This window comes from Musa acuminata, chromosome BXJ1-4 (genome assembly GCF_036884655.1).
Source record: "Musa acuminata AAA Group cultivar baxijiao chromosome BXJ1-4, Cavendish_Baxijiao_AAA, whole genome shotgun sequence".
NCBI lineage: Eukaryota > Viridiplantae > Streptophyta > Magnoliopsida > Zingiberales > Musaceae > Musa > Musa acuminata.
This window is the reverse complement of record NC_088330.1, coordinates 23703558-23726751: the sequence shown is the minus strand read 5'-3', so window position 1 is coordinate 23726751 and position 23194 is coordinate 23703558. Positions and strand designations below refer to the sequence as shown.

Sequence of the window (23194 nt, the reverse complement as noted above, 5' to 3'; positions counted from 1 at the left end):
TGCATATGCTGATTCCTTTAGGATATGAGGAAGCAGATGAATCTCTAACCTGTGTTCTCGATCTGGATTCATTCAATACATTAAGCCTCAGTCCGTGGAAGCTTACTTGTGCTCGGGCCTGCGACCTCAATGGTCTTTGTACGAAGGGCCCATTTACATTGAGCCTGGGCTAGGCCACACATAATGGGCCGAAGCGATGACCGCGCCATTAACGCCTGTTTGTGGGCCGCCTTTACTTCCACTAGGGTTTGGGCGGCTCGTCCTCTTCCCGTCTCATAGTCAGCAAGCTAGGGTTTTACTAGGGTTTCCGTGGCTCCTCCTCAGCTTCCTCGGGTACCTCATAGTTTGTCTACACGACCCGATCGCTCTCTACCGCTTCAAGATGAGCATGAGCTTTCCCAACATCAGAGACCTCCTCGCATCCTTCAGCCCCTCTTTGGACTTCTTCGCCATCTCTTCCGGTGACGGTCGAATTAAGGTTGTCCGATCCCTCAATGTTTTGGCCGATTTAGGTGGTAACAATTTGAAATTTGGTTCGTGTTTACCGTGTTTAGACTTGAATTTTGGCTGCAGATATGGGACACCATAAAGGGTCAGTTGCAGACCGAGTTTTCCGATATTGCACCGTCTGATGCTTCGAGCTTGCTGTCGCAGCGGAAAAGCGGGCACCTTTCTCTCGACTATACTTGCATGAAATGGGTTCAACTAGAAAAAAAGGTTTATTTTCTTCTTGTCATTACCAAAAAGAAAAAAGCCTTAAAGTTATGAATTTATTGATATATTTGGCGTCTGCTGGTGATTCTGCGCGTATTGATGTCTCTTTGATTTCTGCCTTGCAAGAGGAAAAAAAAACCAGGAAATTCTATTTTGGTCTTGGGAACGGGCAATGGTGATGTTCTGGCACTGGATGTTTCTGCTGGTCAGTTGAGGTGGAAAGTCAGCGACTGTCATCCTGGGTGAGGTTTACATCCAAAGTACTATACTAGGTTGACTTGGAATATGCTGGTTTTTTTGTGTAAATTAGTTTGGTTTGTGGAGGGAAAAATATATGTTACTGAACCAAGATTGATGGCATTATATAAATTTACATATTCATCTTCTTCTAAAAATTCCACATTTTTCATAGTTCTAAGTTTTATTACATGATCAGTGTAATATCATTAGATGATCAGATTCTGTGTTGCCTCACTTGTCTTCTCCTATGATAAATTAGTTTGCACCTTGAAATCTATGTTACCTGGTCATTGAACCTTCGTTATAGTCTGTTGCTGGTTTCCCACTCTGTCGTATGATTCTTTATTAACAATGAGAACAAGCATTCCATCTGTTGCATCAATTGATAATCAGCTTTTTCAGGACCTCCACACTGCTGTCTTGTAGGGTTATGCCCATGCATTCTGCATAACACTCATTTATCTTTTTTTTTTCTCTCTCTCTCTCTCTATGTTATTGTAACTTTTCTTCTCAACACTCAATTGAACTAAATTTGCTTTTCACCATGCTTGTGAATATATCTCCTTTTGATCTTGACTAGGTAGAATGAATCCTGTATATACTCTTTGCTCTATCTTGAGAACTCTCCTTGAGAATTCCATAGATTTCCAGATTCCTTTTTGTGGCTCACCTGAAAACAGTCAATTAATTGAGTTAATCCTTTTCTCTGGAGAGAAGTTGTTCTGCTGAAATTTATGACATTCATTATAATTCACAATTTAAATCTGCTGGCAGAAATGGAGGTCCTTTTTTGATGTTCATGGTTTAATATAGTTGAATCTTCTAATGAGATTGGTACTGTGACTTCATTTCACAAATCTTTGAAGAAACATATCTTTTGCATGATACACTGATAAGTGAACTCTAGTTGGATCATTTCTGATCACAGTTTGTATAAGACAAAGTATAGCTTTCAACTAACTCATTTCTAAATTGGCAAAGTGAGTTATATGTTGAACTAGGGATGTTATTATAAGTGTTATTTTCCCAATTATGATTCTTTATTCTGTGACTTTTTCAGATACAGTTCTTTGTATAAAAGGATCTAATTTTCTTTGTTCTTTCCATATGAATTTTTCTTCTTGCATAAATTCTATGACTTTAGGCTTAATGGCAGAATTTGATAAATGGCAGGGGTGTTACTGCTGTTTCTTATTCCATGCTTCGTCGATATGTATACACAACAGGTGTTGATGGTATGGTTTGCCAGATTGATACATCAACAGGGAGCACACTAGGCAGATTTAGAGCATTTACAAAACCAATATCTTCTGTGTCAGTTTCTGCTGGTAAGGTTTTGTATATTGAAGCTGAATGCTTTTGGTTTGTTTATCCTGGTTTTAGTTATGGCTTTATATTAGTGTGTATGTTCATCATAAATTGGGGAAGGTCGTGTATTGCATCCAAGAATATGATTTTATGTTGTGGCACAGATGTTATTTTATCTTAACTATACCATTAGCATGTTATCACATTCATTTTGCCTCTAGTTGTAGGAACTCTCAATCTAGAATATTGACATTTTGGAAATAATTCGTAGGATATTGACACTTCAGAAAGTGTTCCAGGTTATTGAGACTTAAGAAAGTACTCCTAGTATTTACCTACAAACTGCTTGTAGATGCTTCTCATCTAGTGAAATTTAGCCATTTGGACTCTGCATCAGTTTCTCTGGTGGTAACTAGTGCCTGAAATGTCGGAGACTACATTATTTCATGTTTAAGCTGCATATTGTATGAAGAACGGAATATACTTTACAATGCGCAGAAACCCCACCGTTCATAAATTTCTTGAAAAGGTTCAGTTATAGGCCATCAACCAACCAGCACCTTTTGTAGCTATTGTTGTCTCTTCCCTTGTGTAATTAATTAATCTTTGTCAAGCTAAATTTGTTGATTCTCTATAATTAATTTATTGGAAGCCATATGGACTTGTTTCAAGGCATTAAAAAAAGAAGCTAGATACTGTGAAAATAACTGGTGTTATCATCATTAATTTAACCATCCATTTGATTAGATAGTAGTTCATAATTCTCGAGTATCTAGGTAGGAGCTGCAAATGACATTTCTTTCAATTAAAATATGCACTTCGAAGAGTTAGTTCATTATATGAATTATGGTCGGCATTTTGTCAAAAACTTTTGGACTGGCCTGCCAATAACTGTTATTAAGCTGCAACTGTTTCAAACCAACAAATGTTAATTAAGTTTGTATATTGTCAACATATAGTTCAAAAGTTGATCATGATGCTCAGGGTGTACTTTAAGTGGCTCTCGGAAACCAAGATGTTCTCTTCACATAATTAAATTAGTTTTATATTCTTTTGATATTGAAATTAATGCACATTTGCCATATCTGCATATTCTTATCTCTATCTAAAGTACCATTTTGAGGTAGTATGAAGTTTGAGGTGTTCTATTTTTGGACTACATTCCTCCATTTATCAAATGCAATTTGAAGTGGAAAAATGGAGACAAAGATTATTTTGCCAGAAACTTTCTTTATTGTAAGTGTTATCAAGTTGCATCTACTTTCGAACCAACAAATGGTATCAAGTTGGTGTGTTGGCAACGCATAATTTAGAAACTGATCATGATGCCCATGGTTCTTTTGAGATGGCCTTTAAATCCTGTTTTCACATCAATTGGGTTTCTAATTTATTGGAATGAAACCTAAGGTAAATTTGCCATTATATCTGCATAGTTTCATTTCTCTTTTTAAAGTAACATTTAATTCTGAGGTGGTGAACAGCAGTCTTGTGCATAATTTTATTTAGGGAAAGTATATTACATGCTAATTTGGCGAGATTACTACTATGTGTGGATTGATATACTGTAATCTATGACCAGTTAGTGGATTGTTGTTTATAAACACAATTCAAGGATCAATATTCATGTACTTTATGCAGTATGTTAAAGGACATTTCATTCCTGATTCTATGCTTTTGTGGTGTTCAATATTCATGGGTATACGAGGCTTTACAAGAATAAACGTCCTTCATTTATTCTGAAGGCATATTTGAAACAAATGCACCATCATTAAGCTTTATGGACATGACAGATAACCTAGTCTCTATTTCCTTTTAATGAAAAGAAATGATATTTATATAACTGAGCTTATGTTTTCATTTTCAGATGGTAAAATATTGGCCACTGCTGCTGGTCAGTTGAAAACTTTCAATTGCTCAGATAACAAAAAGATACAGAAGTTTCCTGGACATCCGGTATGTTATATTCTTGCAACGTGGATCATCCTTTCTTTTATTCCATGTCCTTTATTTTCTTTCCTTCTTTCATTTCATCCTCATTATATGCCTTGTTTGTCATTTTAATCAACTTGACTAAACACCACAAAGTTGTTTAGGTGGCTGTTCGATGCATGATTTTCAGTGAAGATGGCCAATACATTGTGACATCTGGAGTTGGTGAGAGACATGTTGCCATATGGAAAGTGGGCGGTGGTAAAAAGCAATCTGCCATCTGTATCCTCTCAATGGATCATCCAGCCATTTTTCTTGATTGCAAAAAGTTAGATAATGATGGCAAGGATGGAGAGGGACTATCTGTTTTGGCCATCTCAGAAATGGGTGTCTGTTATTTTTGGTACGGAAGTAGCATTGAGGAATTGGGCAATTGTCAACCTACAAGAATCTCAGTTTTTCTGGAGTCAAAAAAGAAATTTGATGTGGCAATATATTCTGCAAAACTTCTAGATGTACCCAAACCTGCTTCTGGGCAAGTATTTGTTGCTTATGGTTCACTGGTAAAGCCATCATTTCAGAAACTCTTGGTACAGTATGGTGTTGACATAAAATTAGGTGACTTCAAAGGCGGTGTTCTTATACCAATTGACAGTTTTTCGATCTCTCAGAAAGGACAAACTATGGACATGAAAGGTATGCTATACATATTACCTAAAAGGGACTATGTTATTATACGATGAATACTTTTAGCTTAAAAACATGAACAATGTTTGTCGCAAATCAGTAGTATCGTAGTTCCATATTTTAATGCCTGATGAAATGATATTACTTGTTTTTTTTTCACTATTGAATTCTTTTTTGTACTATTTTTATATCTTCTAGAGGTGCTAAATTTGTATCTGTAGCAGAAACGGTGACTGCACTTGATCGAGCAAATGCAGAAGATGCTATTCTTCCAGTTCCGAAACTATATGCACAGGATAAGAAAAGAAAGCACAATGTGACAAAATTGATTACAGATATCAAGAATGTGGAGGTCGATCCAATTATCAATAAGAACAAGGCTCGGTCTGCACATAGAAAAGGTAATACTTTTTTATAGTGTTGAGAATGGTAGTGAAATTACATATATTTATTTATTGAAATGCATAGTGAAGACCTGGAAGAATAACCATAATTAAGTCAGTAGGATTGTTGTTGTTATTGCTAATACTCAAAACAGTTTTTTGCCAAATCATCCACTTGTTTTCTGATACTACTTTTAGCTCCACTAGTGTTCCTTGGTTTAATGAACTTAGATCACATCAACTCTTGCGGTTGCAAACTGCTTATGTGGTCTATTTTCTCCATTGTAAAATTTGCCTTGGGATATGTGTCTGTCATTACATCAAAGGACGATCATATAGTTTGGATTCTTTTTTCTGAGCCTCCTCAATATAGTATCCTGATTCCTACTCGGAATTCTTTGATGATCATGGTGATGAACCGATGATAGTTTAGTTTCAGTAAGTTATTGTCTCATTTTGGAGGAATGGCTACACAACATCATGGCTTATCTTTAGCAAATTAATTCATGGGAAGGATCAAACATGCAGATGTTGAAAGATTCTTTTATTAAGTGTAGTATACTGTCACGAACGGTCGTCGCGCACCCGCAACAACTCCGTTCAACGAACCGTTCGTCGCTCACACCTGCATGTACAGCTGCTTGACAGCATGTTTTCTCTTGGTTTTGGGTCATTTTGCTTGTAAAAATGTAAGTTCGAACAAGCTGCAGCGTTGCAAAGCGACCACTCACCGAACCGAGCAAAACAGCCCCAAAACAACCCAAAACAGCTCCGTTTTCGCGTGCCGCGGGAGGGTTGCGGTAATCTGCCTCCGCTCACCAAAACGTCAGCCATCTCAGCCCCTTTGAACCCCCCGGGTGGCACAGGGCTGGATGGGGCTTCGGTTATATACCGGGCGTTGAACTCTCTTTCGCAAGTTCGCACGTGGCCTTTACGGGAACTTGTCTTCGCGCCCGGGACCAGGTGAGCGGCTGTTTGTGGGCTTGCAACTGTTCGTTCATCCTTCTAAAGCCTTGTTTTCTCCCTCTCCCACTTTTCTCTTGTGCACGCAAGGTGCTCGCTGAATTGCTTGTAAAGCTTCCCCTTTTCGCGAGACTTCGGGACTTGTCCGTTGCTCGTTCTTTCGAACTAACCAACTTTCTCTTTTACAGGTCCTTCGGGACCTGCGAGAGGTTACAAGTGGGCTGATTCTTGTGGAGCAATATCGCAAGGGCGAAGCGCGACTTAGGCAACGCAAGCTAAGTTCGCGTCTTTGCCGCAAGGGTGACTCGCGACTTAGGCAACGCAAGCTAAGTTCGTGTCTTTGGCCGCAAGGGTGCCTTACGCTTTAGGCAATTCCAACTAAGGCCGTGACATTGTGGTATCAGAGCGGGCAAGCACTTCGAGCGAACAGCGAACGAACTTCGCAACTTCACCATGGCAAAGCATCGTGGCGAATCAAGCAAGACGGGGCAAGCTGGACCCTTGCCCCAAGCAGCCGCAGGTGGGCTGCATGTGCACACTCGCTCTCATGCTGTTGGAGTCGCTCAAGAGGAGCGCGGCAGCAAACAGGATGAGCGAGAAGTTGGTTACTCTCCGCGAGCGGAGGAAGCGCAATCTGGAGCGCTAACTGGGAAAAAGAGTCACAAGGAGAGACTCACAACGGCGGAAACCCACCTGGATGTTCTTGAAGCGAGCATGGAGGAACTCTACCATGGCCAACAGAGGCTTGTTGGGGTAGAGAGCTCGCAAGAGGAAGTGGAGTCCAGGATCGACAAGGTCGAGGCCCTAGTCGACCGACTGTCTGATGACACCAAAGACTCCGTGCAACACTTACAGGATGTTGTGGCGGAACTCACTGCAAAGGTGGCCATGCTCACAAGGACACTAAATGCGGGAGGAAGCAACACCCGCGTTGCACCGCCACAAAATTTGAGGCCACTTGAGCCTCTTGGATGTGGAGGGGCCAGAGATGCCAAAGAGCTCGAGAACTTTTTGTTCGACATGGAACAATACTTCCGAGCTACGAGGCCCGATTCTGAAGATACCAAAGTTTCTATAGCAATAATGTATTTGAACGGAGATGCGAAACTTTGGTGGCGAACTCGTTGGGAGGAGATCCAACAAGGTCGGTGTCGAGTCGACACATGGGAGGACTTGAAGCGGGAGTTGAGAACTCAGTTCCTACCGGAGAACACAGAGTTCGTCGCAAGAAGGAAGTTGAGACAACTCCGCCAAAGTACCACCATCCGAGACTATGTGAAACAATTTTCTGCACTAATGCTGGACATACAGGACATGTCCGAGAAGGACAAGTTGTTCAGCTTCCTCGATGGTTTGAAACCATGGGCTCAACAGGAGCTAAATCGAAGGAATGTTACCGATGTGGTCGGGGCAATTGCTGCTGCAGAAAGGCTCACCGACTTTGTTTCCTCTGAAGACCCAGCAAGAAGGAAACAATCTTCAGTCTATCGCCCTCCAAAACATTCTTGAGGGAAGGAGCTTGGGGGCGAACAAAAGAAGAAGAGCTCCCACAAAGGGCCGAACCCGAAAGGCAAGGCCTCAAAACCTGGAGGATGCTTCTTGTGCGGAGGACCGCACATGGTAAGGGAGTGCCCACAAAAACAGGCACTCAATGCTTTAACGGCTTCCATCCACCCCCCCGATCGGACAAGGGCAAAGCTGTTGCTCTTAGTTCGAGCAATTCTGAATCCAGCAACGACGACGAGTCGCAAGGATCCCGAATGGGAGCAATGCGTTTGTTGAACGCTATGCGGGGTCAAGTGGGGGAGAACATGAAGACAAAGGTACAAAAAGCAGGGAGTAGTGAGCTGATGTATGTGGACATCAAGCTAAATGGCCAAACGACCCGTGCAATGGTGGACACGGGCACTACCCACAACTTCATAGCCGATCGTGAAGCACAGTGACTTGGGTTGACCTTGGAGGAGAGCCCAAGCCGAATGAAGGCGGTGAACTCGGAGGCCAGGCGAATCTCCGGGTTGGCGAAGGGAGTTCCCATCAAAATCGGGACTTGGAGCGGAAACACCAACATGATGGCCGTGCCACTGGACGACTTCCAAGTGATTCTTGGAATGGAGTTTATGCACGCGGCGAAGTTGGTGCCGATGCCGTTCTTGAACTCCCTATGTATGATGGGAGGCGATGACCCCTGCGTGGTTCCCGTCTCTCGGAGAGGAACTACGGAGCCCCAACACATTTCGGCATTACAACTGAAGAAAGGGGTGCGAATAGGCGAATTGACATTTGTGATTGCTATGAAGCTAGAGCCACTCAATGAGGAGGCCATTCAAGAACCTGCTGTGGTGGCGAACGTCCTAAAAGAGTTCAAAGACGTTATGCCACCCGAGTTGCCGAAGACTCTTCCACCATGCAGAGGCGTGGATCACAGCATCGAGCTGGAGCCAGGAAGTGAAGCCTCCAGCGAGACCACCCTACCGCATGCCCCCGCCAGAGTTGGCAGAACTCAGGAAGCAGTTAGGTGAACTGCTAAGCGGTGGTCTCATCCGCAGCTCTAAAGCACCTTTCGGAGCTCCAGTTCTCTTCCAGAAGAAACAAGATGGGAGCCTCCGATTATGCGTCGACTACCGAGCCCTCAACAAAGTAACAGTGAAGAACAAGTATCCCATCCCGCTCATTGCGGACTTGTTCGACCGATTGGGCAAGGCTAAGTATTTCTCAAAACTCGACCTTCGGTCGGGGTATTGGCAGGTGCGCATTGCTGAAGGCGACGAAGCGAAGACTACCTGTGTGACCAGGTATGGAGCGTTTGAGTTCTTGGTGTTGCCTTTCGGCTTAGCCAACGCTCCGGCCACATTCTGCACTCTCATGAACCAGCTATTCAAGGAGTATTTGGATAAGTTTGTGGTCGTCTACCTGGATGATATCGTCGTCTACAGTCAAACGCTCGAGGAGCACGTCAAGCACCTTCGGACGATTTTCAAGGTTCTCAGGGAGAACACTTTGTTCGGGAAAAGGGAGAAATGCTACTTTGCTCAAACTGAGATCTTATTCTTGGGGCATCGAATCGGTGATGGCTCCATTCGGATGGATAAATCGAAGGTGCAAGCAGTTGCGGAATGGCGAACTCCAAAGAAGGTGCCAGAGTTGAGATCCTTCCTTGGTTTCGTCAACTACTATCGACGCTTCATAGCGGGATATTCGAAGCGGGCAACCCTACTGACGGAGTTGCTGAAGAAGGAGCAGCCTTGGAAGTGGTCTGACAAATGTGAGATAGCATTCCAAGATCTGAAGGCTGCTATTCTAGAAGAACCGGTGCTCAAATTGCCGAACTATGGAGAGCCCTTTGAAGTCCATACAGATGCTTCGGACTTCGCTATTGGGGGGGTACTCATGCAGGAAGGTCATCCGGTGGCCTACGAGAGCCGCAAACTCAACGAGACCGAGCGGCGGTATCCAGTGCATGAGAAGGAGATGACAACAGTGATCCACTGTCTACGAGTTTGGCGACACTACCTCCTTGGGTCGCGATTTGTGCTGAGGACGGACAACATCGCCCTGAGCTATTTCCAAACTCAGAAGAAGCTCTCCCCAAAGCAGGCGCGATGGCAGGACTTCCTGGCTGAATTTGATATGGCAATGGAGTACAAGCCCGGGAAGGCGAATGTCGTGGCTGATGCGCTGAGTCGGAAAGTGGAATGCGTGAATGCCGTACAACTGGAGGGCAGAGGCCAAGCAAGTCAGTTGCACTCCAACTTCCTTTCCCGAATCAGGGATGGACTGTATAGTGATCCCCAGGCAGTTATCCTGATGCAGCTCATCAAAGAAGGCAAGGCAAGGCACGACGATTTTGGGTCCAGGAGGGACTTGTTTACACAAAAGGGAATAGGGTTTATGTTCCCCGAGTGGACAATTTAAGGCGTGAGCTCTTAAAAGAGTGTCACGATTCCCTTTGGGCTGGACACCCAGGCATTAACAGAACGTTGGCTCTCGTGGAGAGGGCCTTCTACTGGCCGAAGATGGGGATTGATGTGGAGGAATATGTTCGAACATGCCTTACTTGCCAACAAGACAAGGTGGAGCAGCGGAAGCCGGTGGGACTTTTGGAGCCGTTGCCCGTACCAGAAAGGCCATGGGAGAGCATTTCCTTGGATTTCATATCAAGCTTGCCACTTGTAGGGGGACTCGGATCGATACTCGTGGTGGTCGATCGGTTTTCAAAGTATGCAACTTTCATTGCTGCTCCCCTACACTGTTCAGCAGAGGAGGCGGCCAAGCTGATGATGAAGAATGTAGTGAAGTATTGGGGAGTCCCGCACAATATCATTAGCGATCGAGACGCTCGGTTCCTAGGACGATTCTGGACCGAGCTGTTCAAATTGTTGGGGTCGAAGTTATACTTCTCTACAAGCCTCCACCCCCAGACGGATGGCCAGACTGAAAGGATAAACTCGCTCTTGGAGCAATATCTCCGGCACTACGTGAGTGCTAATCAACGAGATTGGGTGAAGCTGTTGGACATTGCCCAATTCTCCTACAACTTGCAGCGGAGCTCTGCATCCAACAAGAGCCCCTTCGAGATTATTACAGGACAACAACCGTGGACTCCGCACACCATGGCAATTGAGTATATTGGGAGTAGTCCATCAGCCTATCATTTCGCAGAGTGGCATCGAAATGCAGATATTGCGCGGGCTTACTTGGAGAAGGCGGCAAAAAGGATGAAGAAGTGGGCAGACTTGGGAAGGCGACCGCAAGAGTTCAAAGTTGGCGATTTGGTGTTGGTAAAGCTCCAACCAGCATCACTCCAATTCTTTAAGAACAGAGTCCACAAAGGATTGGTGCGCAAGTATGAAGGGCCCTTCCCAATTATCAGCAGGGTAGGCAACGTCTCTTACAAGTTGCAGCTGCCGGCGTGGTTCAAAATTCACAACGTTCTTCACGCCAGCAACCTAAAAGCCTACCACTCGGATCCGCGAGATGCTTCCCGAAATGTTCCAACTCGGCTACCTCCCATCACAGCCTCCTACGAGAAGCGAGTGGAAACCATTCTAGCGGACCGCAAGATAAAGCTACCCAACGGAGCTGAGCAGACAGAGTACTTGGTGAAGTGGCGAAAGCTTCCCCGAACTGAAGCCAGTTGGGAGCCTGAAGACGCCCTGCGACATGAAGAAGAAGTCATCAACAATTACCAACAAGCGTCGACGAGGGCGTCGACAGTTTAAGTGGGGGAGAATGTCACGAACGGTCGTCGCGCACCCGCAACAACTCTGTTCAACGAATCGTTCGTCGCTCACGCCTGCATGTACAGCTGCTTGACAGCATGTTTTCTCTTGGTTTTGGGTCATTTTGCTTGTAAAAATGTAAGTTCGAACAAGCTGCAGCGTTGCAAAGCGACCGCTCACCGAACCGAGCAAAACAGCCCCAAAACAGCTCCGTTTTCGCGTGCCGCGGGAGGGTTGCGGTAATCTGCCTCCGCTCACCAAAACGTCAGCCATCTCAGCCCCTTTGAACCCCCCGGGTGGCACAGGGCTGGATGGGGCTTCGATTATATACCGGGCGTTGAACTCTCTTTCGTAAGTTCGCACGTGGCCTTTACGGGAACTTGTCTTCGCGCCCGGGACCAGGTGAGCGGCTGTTTGTGGGCTTGCAGCTGTTCATTCATCCTTCTAAAGCCTTGTTTTCTCCCTCTCCCTCTTTTCTCTTGTGCACGCATGGTGCTCGCTGAATTGCTTGTAAAGCTTCCCCTTTTCGCGAGATTTCGGGACTTGTCCGTTGCTCGTTCTTTCGAACTAACCAACTTTCTCTTTTACAGATCCTTCGGGACCTGCGAGAGGTTACAAGTGGGCTGATTCTTGCGGAGCAATATCGCAAGGGCGAAGCGCGACTTAGGCAACGCAAGCTAAGTTCGCGTCTTTGCCGCAAGGGTGACTCGCGACTTAGGCAACGCAAGCTAAGTGATAGAACCCTTGCAGATTCTAAACTTGGGGTTGATCTCTTTAGGGGATCGGCCTCCTTGGAACTCTATAGGGGTTCCTCCCTCCAAGTTGCTGCTCAAAGGCTGCAGAAAAGATTCATCTATTGCTTGAGAAAAGAGGAGGAATACATGGCTATTTATAGGGCTTCTAAACCCTAACTCCTAATAGGACTCCTACTTAAGACTCTTACTTCTAACCAACTCCTAATAGGACTCCTACTCAAGACTCCTATTCCCTTACAACTCCTAATTCTTCTCTAAGAAAAAACCTCCTACATGAATGTCCCTCTCAATTAGGACTCTCCTAACTAGAGTCCTAACAGAATGTCCCTCTCAATTAGGACTCTCCTAGCTAGAGTCCTAACAGAATGTCCCTCTCAATTAGGACTCTCCTAGCTAAAGTCCTAACAGTTTTACATGAATGTCCCTCTCAATTAGGACTCTCCTAGCTAGAGTCCTAACATTTTTACATGAATGTCCCTCTCAATTAGGACTCTCCAAGCTAGAGTCCTAACAGACCCGCCCTCTTCAAATCAGCCTTGTCCTCGAGGCTGATGATTCATGAATTCTGGGAATTTGATCTTCAAGTCGTCATAGTTCTCCCAAGTGGCATCTTCTTTTGGTAGGTTCGCCCACTGTATTAGCACTTCATTAGTGGGTCGTCGTCGTCGAGTCACGATCCGTCGATCAATAATGGCACTTGGCTGGGTCTGGAGTTCTCTTTGGGTAGTCATATTTGGTGGGTGACTTTGGGCTGTCTCCAAGCACCTGTTTAAAACTTCCGGTTGGCTGTTGGTTTGTGGGTGATATGTCGTACTCCTTTTCAATTTAGTACCCTGCATATAGAATAACTTTGTCCAAAATCTGCTATTGAAGATGCAAGTAGAATTTGTCACAAGCACAATGCGTCCCTTATAGTGTAATTCTTTTGAGTCCCAATTGTAATGAGCCATGGGGCTTGGTGCTTCCTCCAATTTTTTTATAATCTTACTAGTATCTGAATCTTCTTGCCATTCCATCTTAATATCCTCAAGGAAGTCGCTGGTCGGAAGTGAAACGGTCGAAACTTCAACTTGCTCGGGTAGCTGCGAAAGCGCATCTGCAAGAACATTCTCTTTCCCCTTTTTGTAAGTTATTTCAAAATCAAATCCAAGAAGTTTTGTTACCCATTTTTGCTGCTCGGGGGAAGATATCTTCTGTTCCAAGAGATATTTTAGGCTTTTATGGTCGGTCTTGATTTGAAAGTATCGCCTGATCAAGTACAATCTCCACCTCGTTGCTGCGCGCACAATGGCGAGCATCTCCTTATCATATGTTGACATATTTTGATCGAAGGGAGATAATGCCTTGCTAGTGTATGCGAGTGGTCGACCATCTTGCATGAGAATGGCTCCAATTCTGACTCCAGATGTGTCGGCCTCAATAATGAAGGGTCGGTTGAAATCTGGTAGTGTTAGCACCGGCGTCGTCGTCATGGCTGCCTTAAGTTTGTCGAAGGCAGCGGAGGCTCTGTCCAACCATTGGAAGACATTTTTTTCTAGTAAGGAAGTAAGTGGTGCACTGATCTTTCCATAGTTTTTCACGAACTTGCGGTAGTAGCCTGTTAAACCCAGAAAGCCATGTAGCAATTTTATGTTTCTCGAGGTCGGCCAGTTTTGCATTGCTCTAATTTTGAAGGGGTCCACTGCCACACCTTCCTCTGATATGATATGCCCAAGATATTCCACCTTTTGTTGAAGAAAGCAAAAATTTGTGGTTGTTGTGTGTTCAAAAGGTGGTTTTCCGTATGTCTTCTTCGCATGCTCGTATTTGATGATACCCGGATCAAAGGTCCAGCTTTGTAAAGATTTGTGCTCCCTTTCATCTAGCAATTCATCTACTATTGGAATAAAGTATTTGTCCTTGATGATTATGCCATTGAGAGCTCGGTAATCAACACATATTCGCCTTGTTCCGTCCTTCTTGCATACAAGTAGCACCGGCGAAGAGTAGAGGTTGCAACTTGGCCGAATAACTCCTGTTTCGAGCATCTCTTTTATAATCCTTTCTATTTCATCCTTCTGGAGATGTGGATACTGATATGGCTGAGCATTTGTTGAAGATTTTCCTGGAAGAATCATTATACAATGATCATGCCGACAGGTAAGAGGTAGGTTGCGCAGTTCGTCAAATATATTTGAAAATTCAGCAAGCAAAGGAAGTAGATTTGGATCTTCAAATTCTGTTAGCTCTCCCTTAGTTTGCTGCTCAAGTTGTACCAAAAAGCCGCTGCATGCTTTATGCAAAACATTCTCCATTTGTTGTGTGCAAATCGTTGTTATGTCGCCCCCACGTTTCCCGTGCAATGTCACCTGTTTCTCCTTACTGTAAAATTTCATAATTAGTTTCATAAAATTCCAGGAAATATCACCTAATGTCGTCAACCATTTAATTCTGAGCATGGCCTCATGATTGTTAAGAGGGAGAAGGAAGAAATCTGCAATTATCTCTTGGTCTTGCAGCAATAGTTTCTCCTGCAAGCGCCTATGATCACAATTCAAAATCCGTCCGTCGGCGACCTTAACATCAAACCTGCAGTGATTCTCGATAGGTAATGATATCCGAACAGCAAGCTTACTATTTAGGAAGTTAGTAGTACTGCCCGTGTCGATGAGAACAGTGATTGGTTGTTGTTTGAGAAGGCCTTCAATTTTCATCGTTTGCGGGTTTGAGTAGCTAGCTAGTGTATGTACCGTAACTTCGGTCGGTTGTGGCTCTTCTTCTGCATCTTCTTCTTCATATTCAAAGCTCTCTTTTGGATGTTCAATGACCTCTTCTTCTATCGGTTCAATCATAAGAAGTCCTCCTTTACTGCAGCGATGCTCACGGCTCCACGGCTCGTCACAATGCCAACATAACCCCTTCGCATATCGCTCCCGAAGCTCTTCTCCTGTTAACCTCTTTGGTGCAGGGACTTGGTCGACAGTAGGGGGGGCTGAGGGCTTCAATATTACTGGTTGAGGAGTGACCCTAGTCCTCCGAGCTTCATGGTTCAATTGCTCCTCTTGATGTCGTGCGAAAGAGATGGCTGCCATAAGCGTATACGGTTGTCGCGCTTTAACTTCTCCTCGGATCTCCGGCTTCAAGCCCTCAATGAAGGTCCTCAATAGTTGTTTTTGAGACCAATCATGATTTTGATTAGATAACCTTTCAAACCTGGTTTGGTACTCCTGAATGGTGGAGGTTTGTCGGATCTTTGCTAGTTGTTTGTCAATATTCTCGTAATCGGTTGGTCTGAAGCGAATCAGCAGTTCTTCTTTGAATTGTCGCCATGAAAGGACTCCATAAGTATGTTCAAACCAGTCAAACCATTGAATAGCATCCCCTTCAAGATGTATAGCTGCAATTTTCACCATAGATACATCCGCGGTTTTGTGGTACCGAAAATATCGCTCCGCATGCGAAATCCAACCAATCGGGTCTCCTTCTTCCCATCTAGGGAAGTCCACTCTCATGCATGGATAGTTGGGGTTGGTCATAGAGCTTCCCCTCTCTTGGAAGTCATCTCTTCGGGCTTGGTGTGATTGGGCAAAGCTCTCTCCTTGATATGATTTCTTCGGGCTTAGTGGTCGGCCCAATCTGAGTTCGGTAAAGAGCGTCCGAATCTTATCCTCCATTCGCGCCTCCAAGGCTTCGAATTTAGCATTGATTGCCTCCTTAGATGCCATAGTATATGGCCCCAAATCAATGATGTTAAGATCTCTCTTTTGCTGTTGGGTTAAAGGCATGTATAGGTTGAGAGAAGTGATGGTCAAAAGTGTTGGTGGATTGGTGGATGTAGGCTACGGTTTAGGCTTGTTTTGTGGCTGTTTTGGGTGCAGTTTGAGGGTGTGGTTTGGTAGAGTTTTAGGGCTCTGGATGAAAGTTTTGGATCTGTGGTAGATGGTAGCAAAGGTTTGACAGAAATCCGTGGAAGTTGCAGCAAGTATGTGCTGTCTTGTAAGAGTAGAATTGTCGTCGAAGAAACAACGGTTTCTCGACGTAATTTCCACCAAAAACTTAAGAGAATTGAGGAGGGAATTGATAGCAAAATCACAGTTTATATGACAGCAAGGATATCTAATTTAATCAAGAAAATTTCGGCAGTATAACAGCAAAGAAATTGGTGCAAGTTGCAATTGCAGAATTATCGTCGAAAAATTTCAGCGGGTTACGATGAAAATTTGCAGCAACATAAAATCGTTTTTAGAGATGAATTTCTTAATAGATCAATCTTAGATGGAAGCCAAGATGATATATGAAGTCTATAAGAAATTTCATTCAAAAAAGATTGCAAATAGATGGGTTAAGGCAACGATATGCAGTTGAAATTTTCTGCAGCATAGGTTTTCAAGTGTAGCAGATTGGATATAAAAGATCAGTAGTTTATATTGAGAATTTTTCGATGAAACCAAAGGGAAATCTACTGTTAGGAAGTGTCAAAGATGTCATAAAAATTTCGTAGAAATTTGGATAGAAAAAGCAGAGTAGCAAGATCAAACAGATGGTGCTATGCGGCTTGAATTCTGCAATTCAAGTGCAGCAGATTGGACATAAAAGATCAGTAGTTTATATTGAGAATTTTTTTATGAAACCAAAGGGAAATCCACTGTTAAGAAGTGTCAAAGATATCATAAAAATTTCGTAGAAATTTGGATAGAAAAAGCACAGTAGCAAGATCAAACAGATGGTGCTATGCGGCTGGAATTCTGCAATATATCTTTCGTCGTAAAGATGAAAACTTTGTGACGAAAAGTTTATGCAGCAATATAGGAACGATTTTTTTTTTTTTTTTTTTTTTCGAATAAGGATAACTAAATTGCAGCAGCAGTAAGGTAGGAAACCAGAACCTGTTGCAATTCACGGGGAGATCAAAGGATGATCCGTGGTGGTGGAGATGATGGCGGAATTCGGTGACGATCTTTTAAGCAATTGTGGGAATTGCTTTGGATGGTTGTGGAGGGTTGATGGATGGCTGTGAAAGGGCAGCGAGACGCCAAGAACGTTGCTCTGATACCAGGTGATAGAACCCTTGCAGATTCTAAACTTGGGGTTGATCTCTTTAGGGGATCGGCCTCCTTGGAACTCTATAGGGGTTCCTCCCTCCAAGTTGCTGCTCAAAGGCTGCAGAAAAGATTCATCTATTGCTTGAGAAAAGAGGAGGAATATATGGTTATTTATAGGGCTTCTAAACCCTAACTCCTAATAGGACTCCTACTTAAGACTCTTACTTCTAACCAACTCCTAATAGGACTCCTACTCAAGACTCCTATTCCCTTACAACTCCTAATTCTTCTCTAAGAAAAAACCTCCTACATGAATGTCCCTCTCAATTAGGACTCTCCTAACTAGAGTCCTAACAGAATGTCCCTCTCAATTAGGACTCTCCTAGCTAGAGTCCTAACAGAATGTCCCTCTCAATTAGGACTCTCCTAGCTAAAGTCCTAACAGTTTTACATGAATGTCCCTCTCAATTAGGACTCTCCTAGCTAGAGTCCTAACATTTTTACATGAATGTCCCTCTCAATTAGGACTCTCCAAGCTAGAGTCCTAACACTAAGTTCGCGTCTTTGGCCGTAAGGGTGCCTCACGCCTTAGGCAATTCCAGCTAAGGCCGTGACAATACGGCAAAGGTGTATAAAACATTGCATATGGAGTTTGATGTAGTTGAATATTGTCCTGCCATCAGTTTGAGAATATATAGAACAAGATGCAACATCATATCTGACATCTGTGGCTTGCATGATATTGTGATCGGATATACAGTTGCTTCATAAATGTTATACAAAGTTATCATTCTGGCTATCAACCGTATATTTCTACGTAAGGCTAATTAGTTCTTACGTAACATGGTTATTAGGAATGACACTAGATGCTACTTCATTTCAAGGAATAATAGAAGCCCCTACAGAATTTTTTTTACTGTAGAGTTACAGAAAAATAAAAGATTGTCTAACATGTTTTAGGACTGATAGAGGCCTGTTATTTATAGTATTCTAGTAACTATTCCCAAATTACTAGCTAAAACATTATAGAAACAAAAACTCCTTGTGACGGAGCAGTCTTGGCGTATATTTTCTCATGCTGTCGGTGTTCTATTTTTTCATTGCAGTCCCTCATCAGTGAGTTATTAGGGAGCTGCTAAACTCCCTATCTGACTTGAGAATGATATCCAAGTTCTGTGGATCTTTTGCATATGTCATGAGAGACGTAGCTTCTGAGCGAGTCATGGTCAATGCATGAGACAGCACTAGTAGGGCTTGATATTGATGAGATGGACCGGTGTTTGTAGCTGACTCAATGTGATATAAGAATCGTGTCTAGCAATTGTGTGGTGGAAAAGGTGTGGGCCATGTTCAGTGAGCACTCCTTAATGATAGACATTTATGACTATTGGAAAGCCATATTTGGAAAGCTTGATTTAGGCCCAAGAAAGGTTGGCTCGGCTTGCAATATCATATGTAGTCCAGAGTTGAAGGAAGGTGGGCCACATCATTACATAATAGTCTTATAAATAAACATGCTTGTATGCCCATAAGTTTTATGGTTGGATGTTCTCTTTATTCATCTATGCAATCATAACACTTCAACTAGAATTTTATTTACCAGCTTATTGTTTTGGAGGTTGTTTCACTTCTTCCAATTGAAGAAACACAATATAGAGGCATCACTTCGAACATAGCGAACCTTCTTTCTTTATTTTTTGGATAGAAGTTTATGTTCTTCCTGGCAAATTTTTTTATTAATAATGGAAGAAAGCAAGTTGAGCTAGAGGTTAAAAGCAAAGAAAGCATTGAATAACATAAAATTATTTTATTTTGTTTGTAGTCTGGATCAGATTTTCAGCACATTGAATTCAATTCATCAGATGCCTCTTGTTCAAAGTCTCTCATTGGAAGAAAAAACCAAGATAAAGCTTCTCTTTGTTTTCTCTTCATTTTTCCATGGAACTTCATAGTCATTTGCTCGGCAATGATAGAAACATAGAAGTTTGACCTTTTGTCTCTTTTTATCAATACATTACTTTTTCTTTAAATGCATAAATTCAGGACTCATTAATATTTTTAATATTGGTTGAAGTACTAATTTTTAATATGAATTATGATTCCATTAACATCTTATGAAATGAGATTAAATGCTTTGTTCGGTTATAGTCAAGCTCTCATGTTGGTTGGCTTTTGCATTTAACTTCCAAAATCAAATTTTCAAATGTAAGTCCAAATCTAAATTTGTTCACTGGTGCAGTGGTTCTGCAAAGAATGGAAGAGGATGGTACTATATGCATAGAGGATAGACTAAAGGCATTGGGGATTGTCACCGAAAAGGTTGATCTCAGGACAAAAGATCATGCCAGTAGTCCTACTAATACTGTTCTGGATATATATAGTGGGGGGAAAATATCAGTTGATGTAAATATGCCTCCTAAGAAGGTTTGTGTCTCTAATATGGTTAGTCATAAGATTTAACAAGTAAATTATTGATAAAAAATAGCCGTGTATGCTGTATTGAGATTATCTAGCTGTAAAAGCTGATTGTGTCTTTCTCATATGAGTAGATAAGGGCGCATATCTTATCCATGAGCTCCATCGATGCTTGCAAATCTCTAGAAGTCCTCATATCTGCTTTGAAAAAAAGGTATGAAAACTTTTACTTATATAATAACTGTTAATGACTTTATAGCAACCGTTAATGACTTTATTCTTGTATTTTTGATGCTTGAATTTGGGGGTTCTATTCCAAGAATCAGATTCGGTGATTTCCCATCCATAAAATGATTTGTAATTACTAGGCAGTTGTCCCTGAGTTATGTTTGTTTTAAATTCTTATGAACATTTCTAAATATGGATTGAGAAATGGGGTGGTTTTGTAACTCTCTTAAGATTATTGTTCTAATATCAATGTCTACGCATATGCAATCCTAACCATATAAGGCAAAAATATTGAGTTCAGTATTGATTGATTTAAATATCATACCTCCTCTAAGCTATATGGAGAATGTGCCTTGTCATGTTTGCCCTTTTACCTTCTACATACCAGAGCAAGCCCTTATGAGAGCTTCGGTCACTAAATCCCTTTTAGTTAAGTTGGATGGGACGGGCGGTCAGTTGAGCTCCTGAACAGCATGCAACCAAGGTGGGTTGGATTAGATTAAGGGTTAACCATTACCAGCTTTCTTTATTAATGACTCCACAAAATTTGACAAACTAAACCCCAACTGAAATCTTGGTCGAATTTATTTTACCCTGAAAAGCTGGGCTAGGACTGTTAGGGCTGGGTAGCTTCATAGTTTTTGGGTTATATTGCAATATAGAGGTTAAACTATGGAGTAAAATTGCTTGCTTGCCTTTTTACTATATTATATATGTCAAGAAACCTTTGCATAGTCACATGCACAATAGTTGTGCTTCAGTCCCAAGTCCTGTTTTCCATTGATTAACAATATACATTATTTTATCATTTAGAAAATTTCCTGATAGCCTAACTTCATCTTAGTTGTCACCCTTTTATTGTGGGCCTTGTTTTTGCATCATGACAATTAAGAATTCAGAATAACAGATATTTCTAGGTAGGATTTAAATTTTGATGACAACTTCCCATGCCAACAAGTCTCTGGAACACTATGTGCTAGTGTCCATGCTATGCAATGTGGCAAATTGACTGGTGTGCTGCTTTATTGAGGTAAAAAATACTGCATATAGATAGAGCTTCCATGACCTCTTAGAATTCTCTTTTCTAGCTTGGGGCTCGATCTTGTGCTCTCTCTTGGCTTTGGCATGATCTTCTGCCCTCCCCTAACCTCCCATTCAGTGGAGACAGCAAAAGAAACAGTAGAACATCAGGTTGTGTGAGTCCTATCCTTCTCTTAAAACCCTAAAACAAATGATATTGAAGATTATTATTTTACCCTTTAGTTGGACTCAACTCCAAAGGCAAGTCCGCACATAACATGTCATATAAACTGGAGGTTCATTCTTGGTTCTAAATAGGCTGGCCCCCCTTTCTGGTCCTGGTGATGGCCTTATCACTCAATATAGTTGGTTGCCTTGAGGTGGTGTCTTGTCATTAATCTTGGGTTTATGGTGGCTAAGTTTGATCCTTATTAACACTGTTAGATCTTCTCAGAATTTCACAGGAATTATATGGCACCAAAAATTGGTAACTTTGATGAGTCTCATCAAATGCCTAAAAGTATTTAGATGACTATTTGAGAAGTTACTTGTGGTAATATCACTAAATCATGATCCTGGTTACAGGTACTTGAAAAGGAAACTTAGAGAGATTTTTGGTTGGATTCTGGTTGGGTCGGGCTGTAAAAATATGCTAGAATTGCCCCACATTCCAGAGCCTCCAGCATCAGTCACACAATCCACTAGCTTCATAATTTTAACCAGCAATAAAATCTAATTTATGTACTTCGGATAGATATTATGACTTCTATTAATCTAATTGTACAACCAGTCGATCTAAATTTGGGAAACTTTAAACACAACAGTTATCATAAATCAATCGTATAAAACAGAATTAGTACCTCAAGAAATATTCCTGTATGGTACACACTTCTGAAGGTGCTATTATTGTTTCCATGCCAACTACTTAGGCTGCAATCACTGTCAAGTGCCAACTGATTTGTCTACTTAGGCTGCAATCACTGTCAAGTGCCAACTGATTTGTTCGTTAATCCGAGAAAGTGTCATCTACATCATCTATAACTGACTTCTGCTAGTCTGTCAGCATCCACCCCAGCTTATAGTCTAACCTTTTTCAATATTTCTGTCGCACTGCTGCTTGTAGAATTGTATCACTGGATTAAATTGTATCGCAATGCTGATGCCTAATAAACAACTTAATTTTTCTTCAACAGTTCAGTCAGTTCCAAGCATATATTTCCGTGGATATATTACATTCTAGTCAACCATGGTCAATTTATCATATCTCAAGATTCATCAGTCCAAATGCTTGACGGTCTACACAAGGTATACCCAGATGCAATCTTGCATATTATTTTCCTGTTGATTTGTTCCTTGCATACAAGCCTATGTGGTATACCTCTTAGGTTGTAAATTGTTTATATGCATTCATAATTCTGTCATTTTTCCTTTTATTTTTTTTATTTTAAATTTGAACTTGAAAATCTTATAGCATCTTCATTTATGTAATCACCTTACTATAAACTGCAAAGCTATACTCAAATCACATAGTCATCTGTTGGTTGTCCATTGTCGGCTTACATGGTATTGTATTTTCTGTGGCAGATGATAAAATTGAAATGTGCGGCTATTGAACCTTTATTAAAGCTATCTGGTAGATTTCAACTGATCATGACACAGGTAGGTGGTACCGTACTCATTATATAAACTATGCGAACTGTTAGGTTCTGCTAACATGGTTGATTCTGTTTCAGATCGATAAAGCTGCTGGAATGAAAGCATCCATGGATGAGCGTCATGGTGAAGGTGACAAAATGCTAGATGAAGATGAAGATAATGTTGATGCCGAAGAAGACGATGACGAAGATGAAGAAATCGATGAAATGGTGTACGGAGAAGACGAAAGCGGTAGTGATGAGGATGACCAGCATCAGACATGAACAGTAGCTGCGAAGTTTTTGTGCCTGAATCTTTTAGATCGGGCCACATTTTTGTATTCTTGTATCTGAATAGTGAGCAATGATTCTAAACTTTTGTATCCTTGACAACTTACAAAGAATTTGTTATAATTTAATTGTGATATTTTTCATGGCAAATTTGCTGAGTTGAGTTATTGTTGAGTCTCCTGTGGCAATTGAGTTTACGCGTACAGCTTGTGTGATCTCATGGTATTCCATTGACTGGTTAGCTCCATGATATCTATCTAAATTGGTAAACGAATCACCCGACTTTGTCAACCAGAAAAAGTCAACTACTCTTGAGTTTACCAGAAGGAATTGGCCAAGTTTGACCTCAAGGCTTATTGATGTGAAGGCACAGAGTGTAAGCAA

At 42.0% G+C, this 23194-nt stretch overlaps 1 protein-coding gene across 2 annotated transcripts; it reads left to right on the top strand.

Annotated features, from left to right (window-relative positions):
• Positions 1-108: 108 nt before the first annotated feature.
• Positions 109-22960, top strand: LOC135650668 (uncharacterized). Of its 2 annotated transcripts, none has more exons than XM_065170178.1 (12): positions 109-478; positions 574-717; positions 841-956; positions 2128-2282; positions 4127-4215; positions 4356-4887; positions 5100-5279; positions 19462-19646; positions 19772-19851; positions 22079-22190; positions 22470-22544; positions 22619-22960. In XM_065170178.1, the coding sequence occupies exons 1-12, from the start codon at positions 197-199 to the stop codon at positions 22802-22804; spliced, it is 2136 nt and encodes a 711-aa protein (XP_065026250.1). In that variant the 5' UTR covers positions 109-196; the 3' UTR covers positions 22805-22960. The 2 variants fall into 2 exon arrangements, with proteins under 2 accessions (XP_065026250.1, XP_065026253.1); XM_065170181.1 differs by having other exon boundaries at positions 113-478; positions 5103-5279.
• The last annotated feature ends 234 nt before the right edge of the window (positions 22961-23194 follow it).

Coding starts and splice junctions, on each gene's coding strand:
- LOC135650668 (XM_065170178.1), top strand. CDS start 197: ATGACCGCGCCATTAACGCCTGTTTGTGGGCCGCCTTTACTTCCACTA. Junction 957..2,127: donor GTCAGCGACTGTCATCCTGG/GTGAGGTTTACA, acceptor GATAAATGGCAG/GGGTGTTACTGCTGTTTCTT. Junction 4,216..4,355: donor AGAAGTTTCCTGGACATCCG/GTATGTTATATT, acceptor AAAGTTGTTTAG/GTGGCTGTTCGATGCATGAT.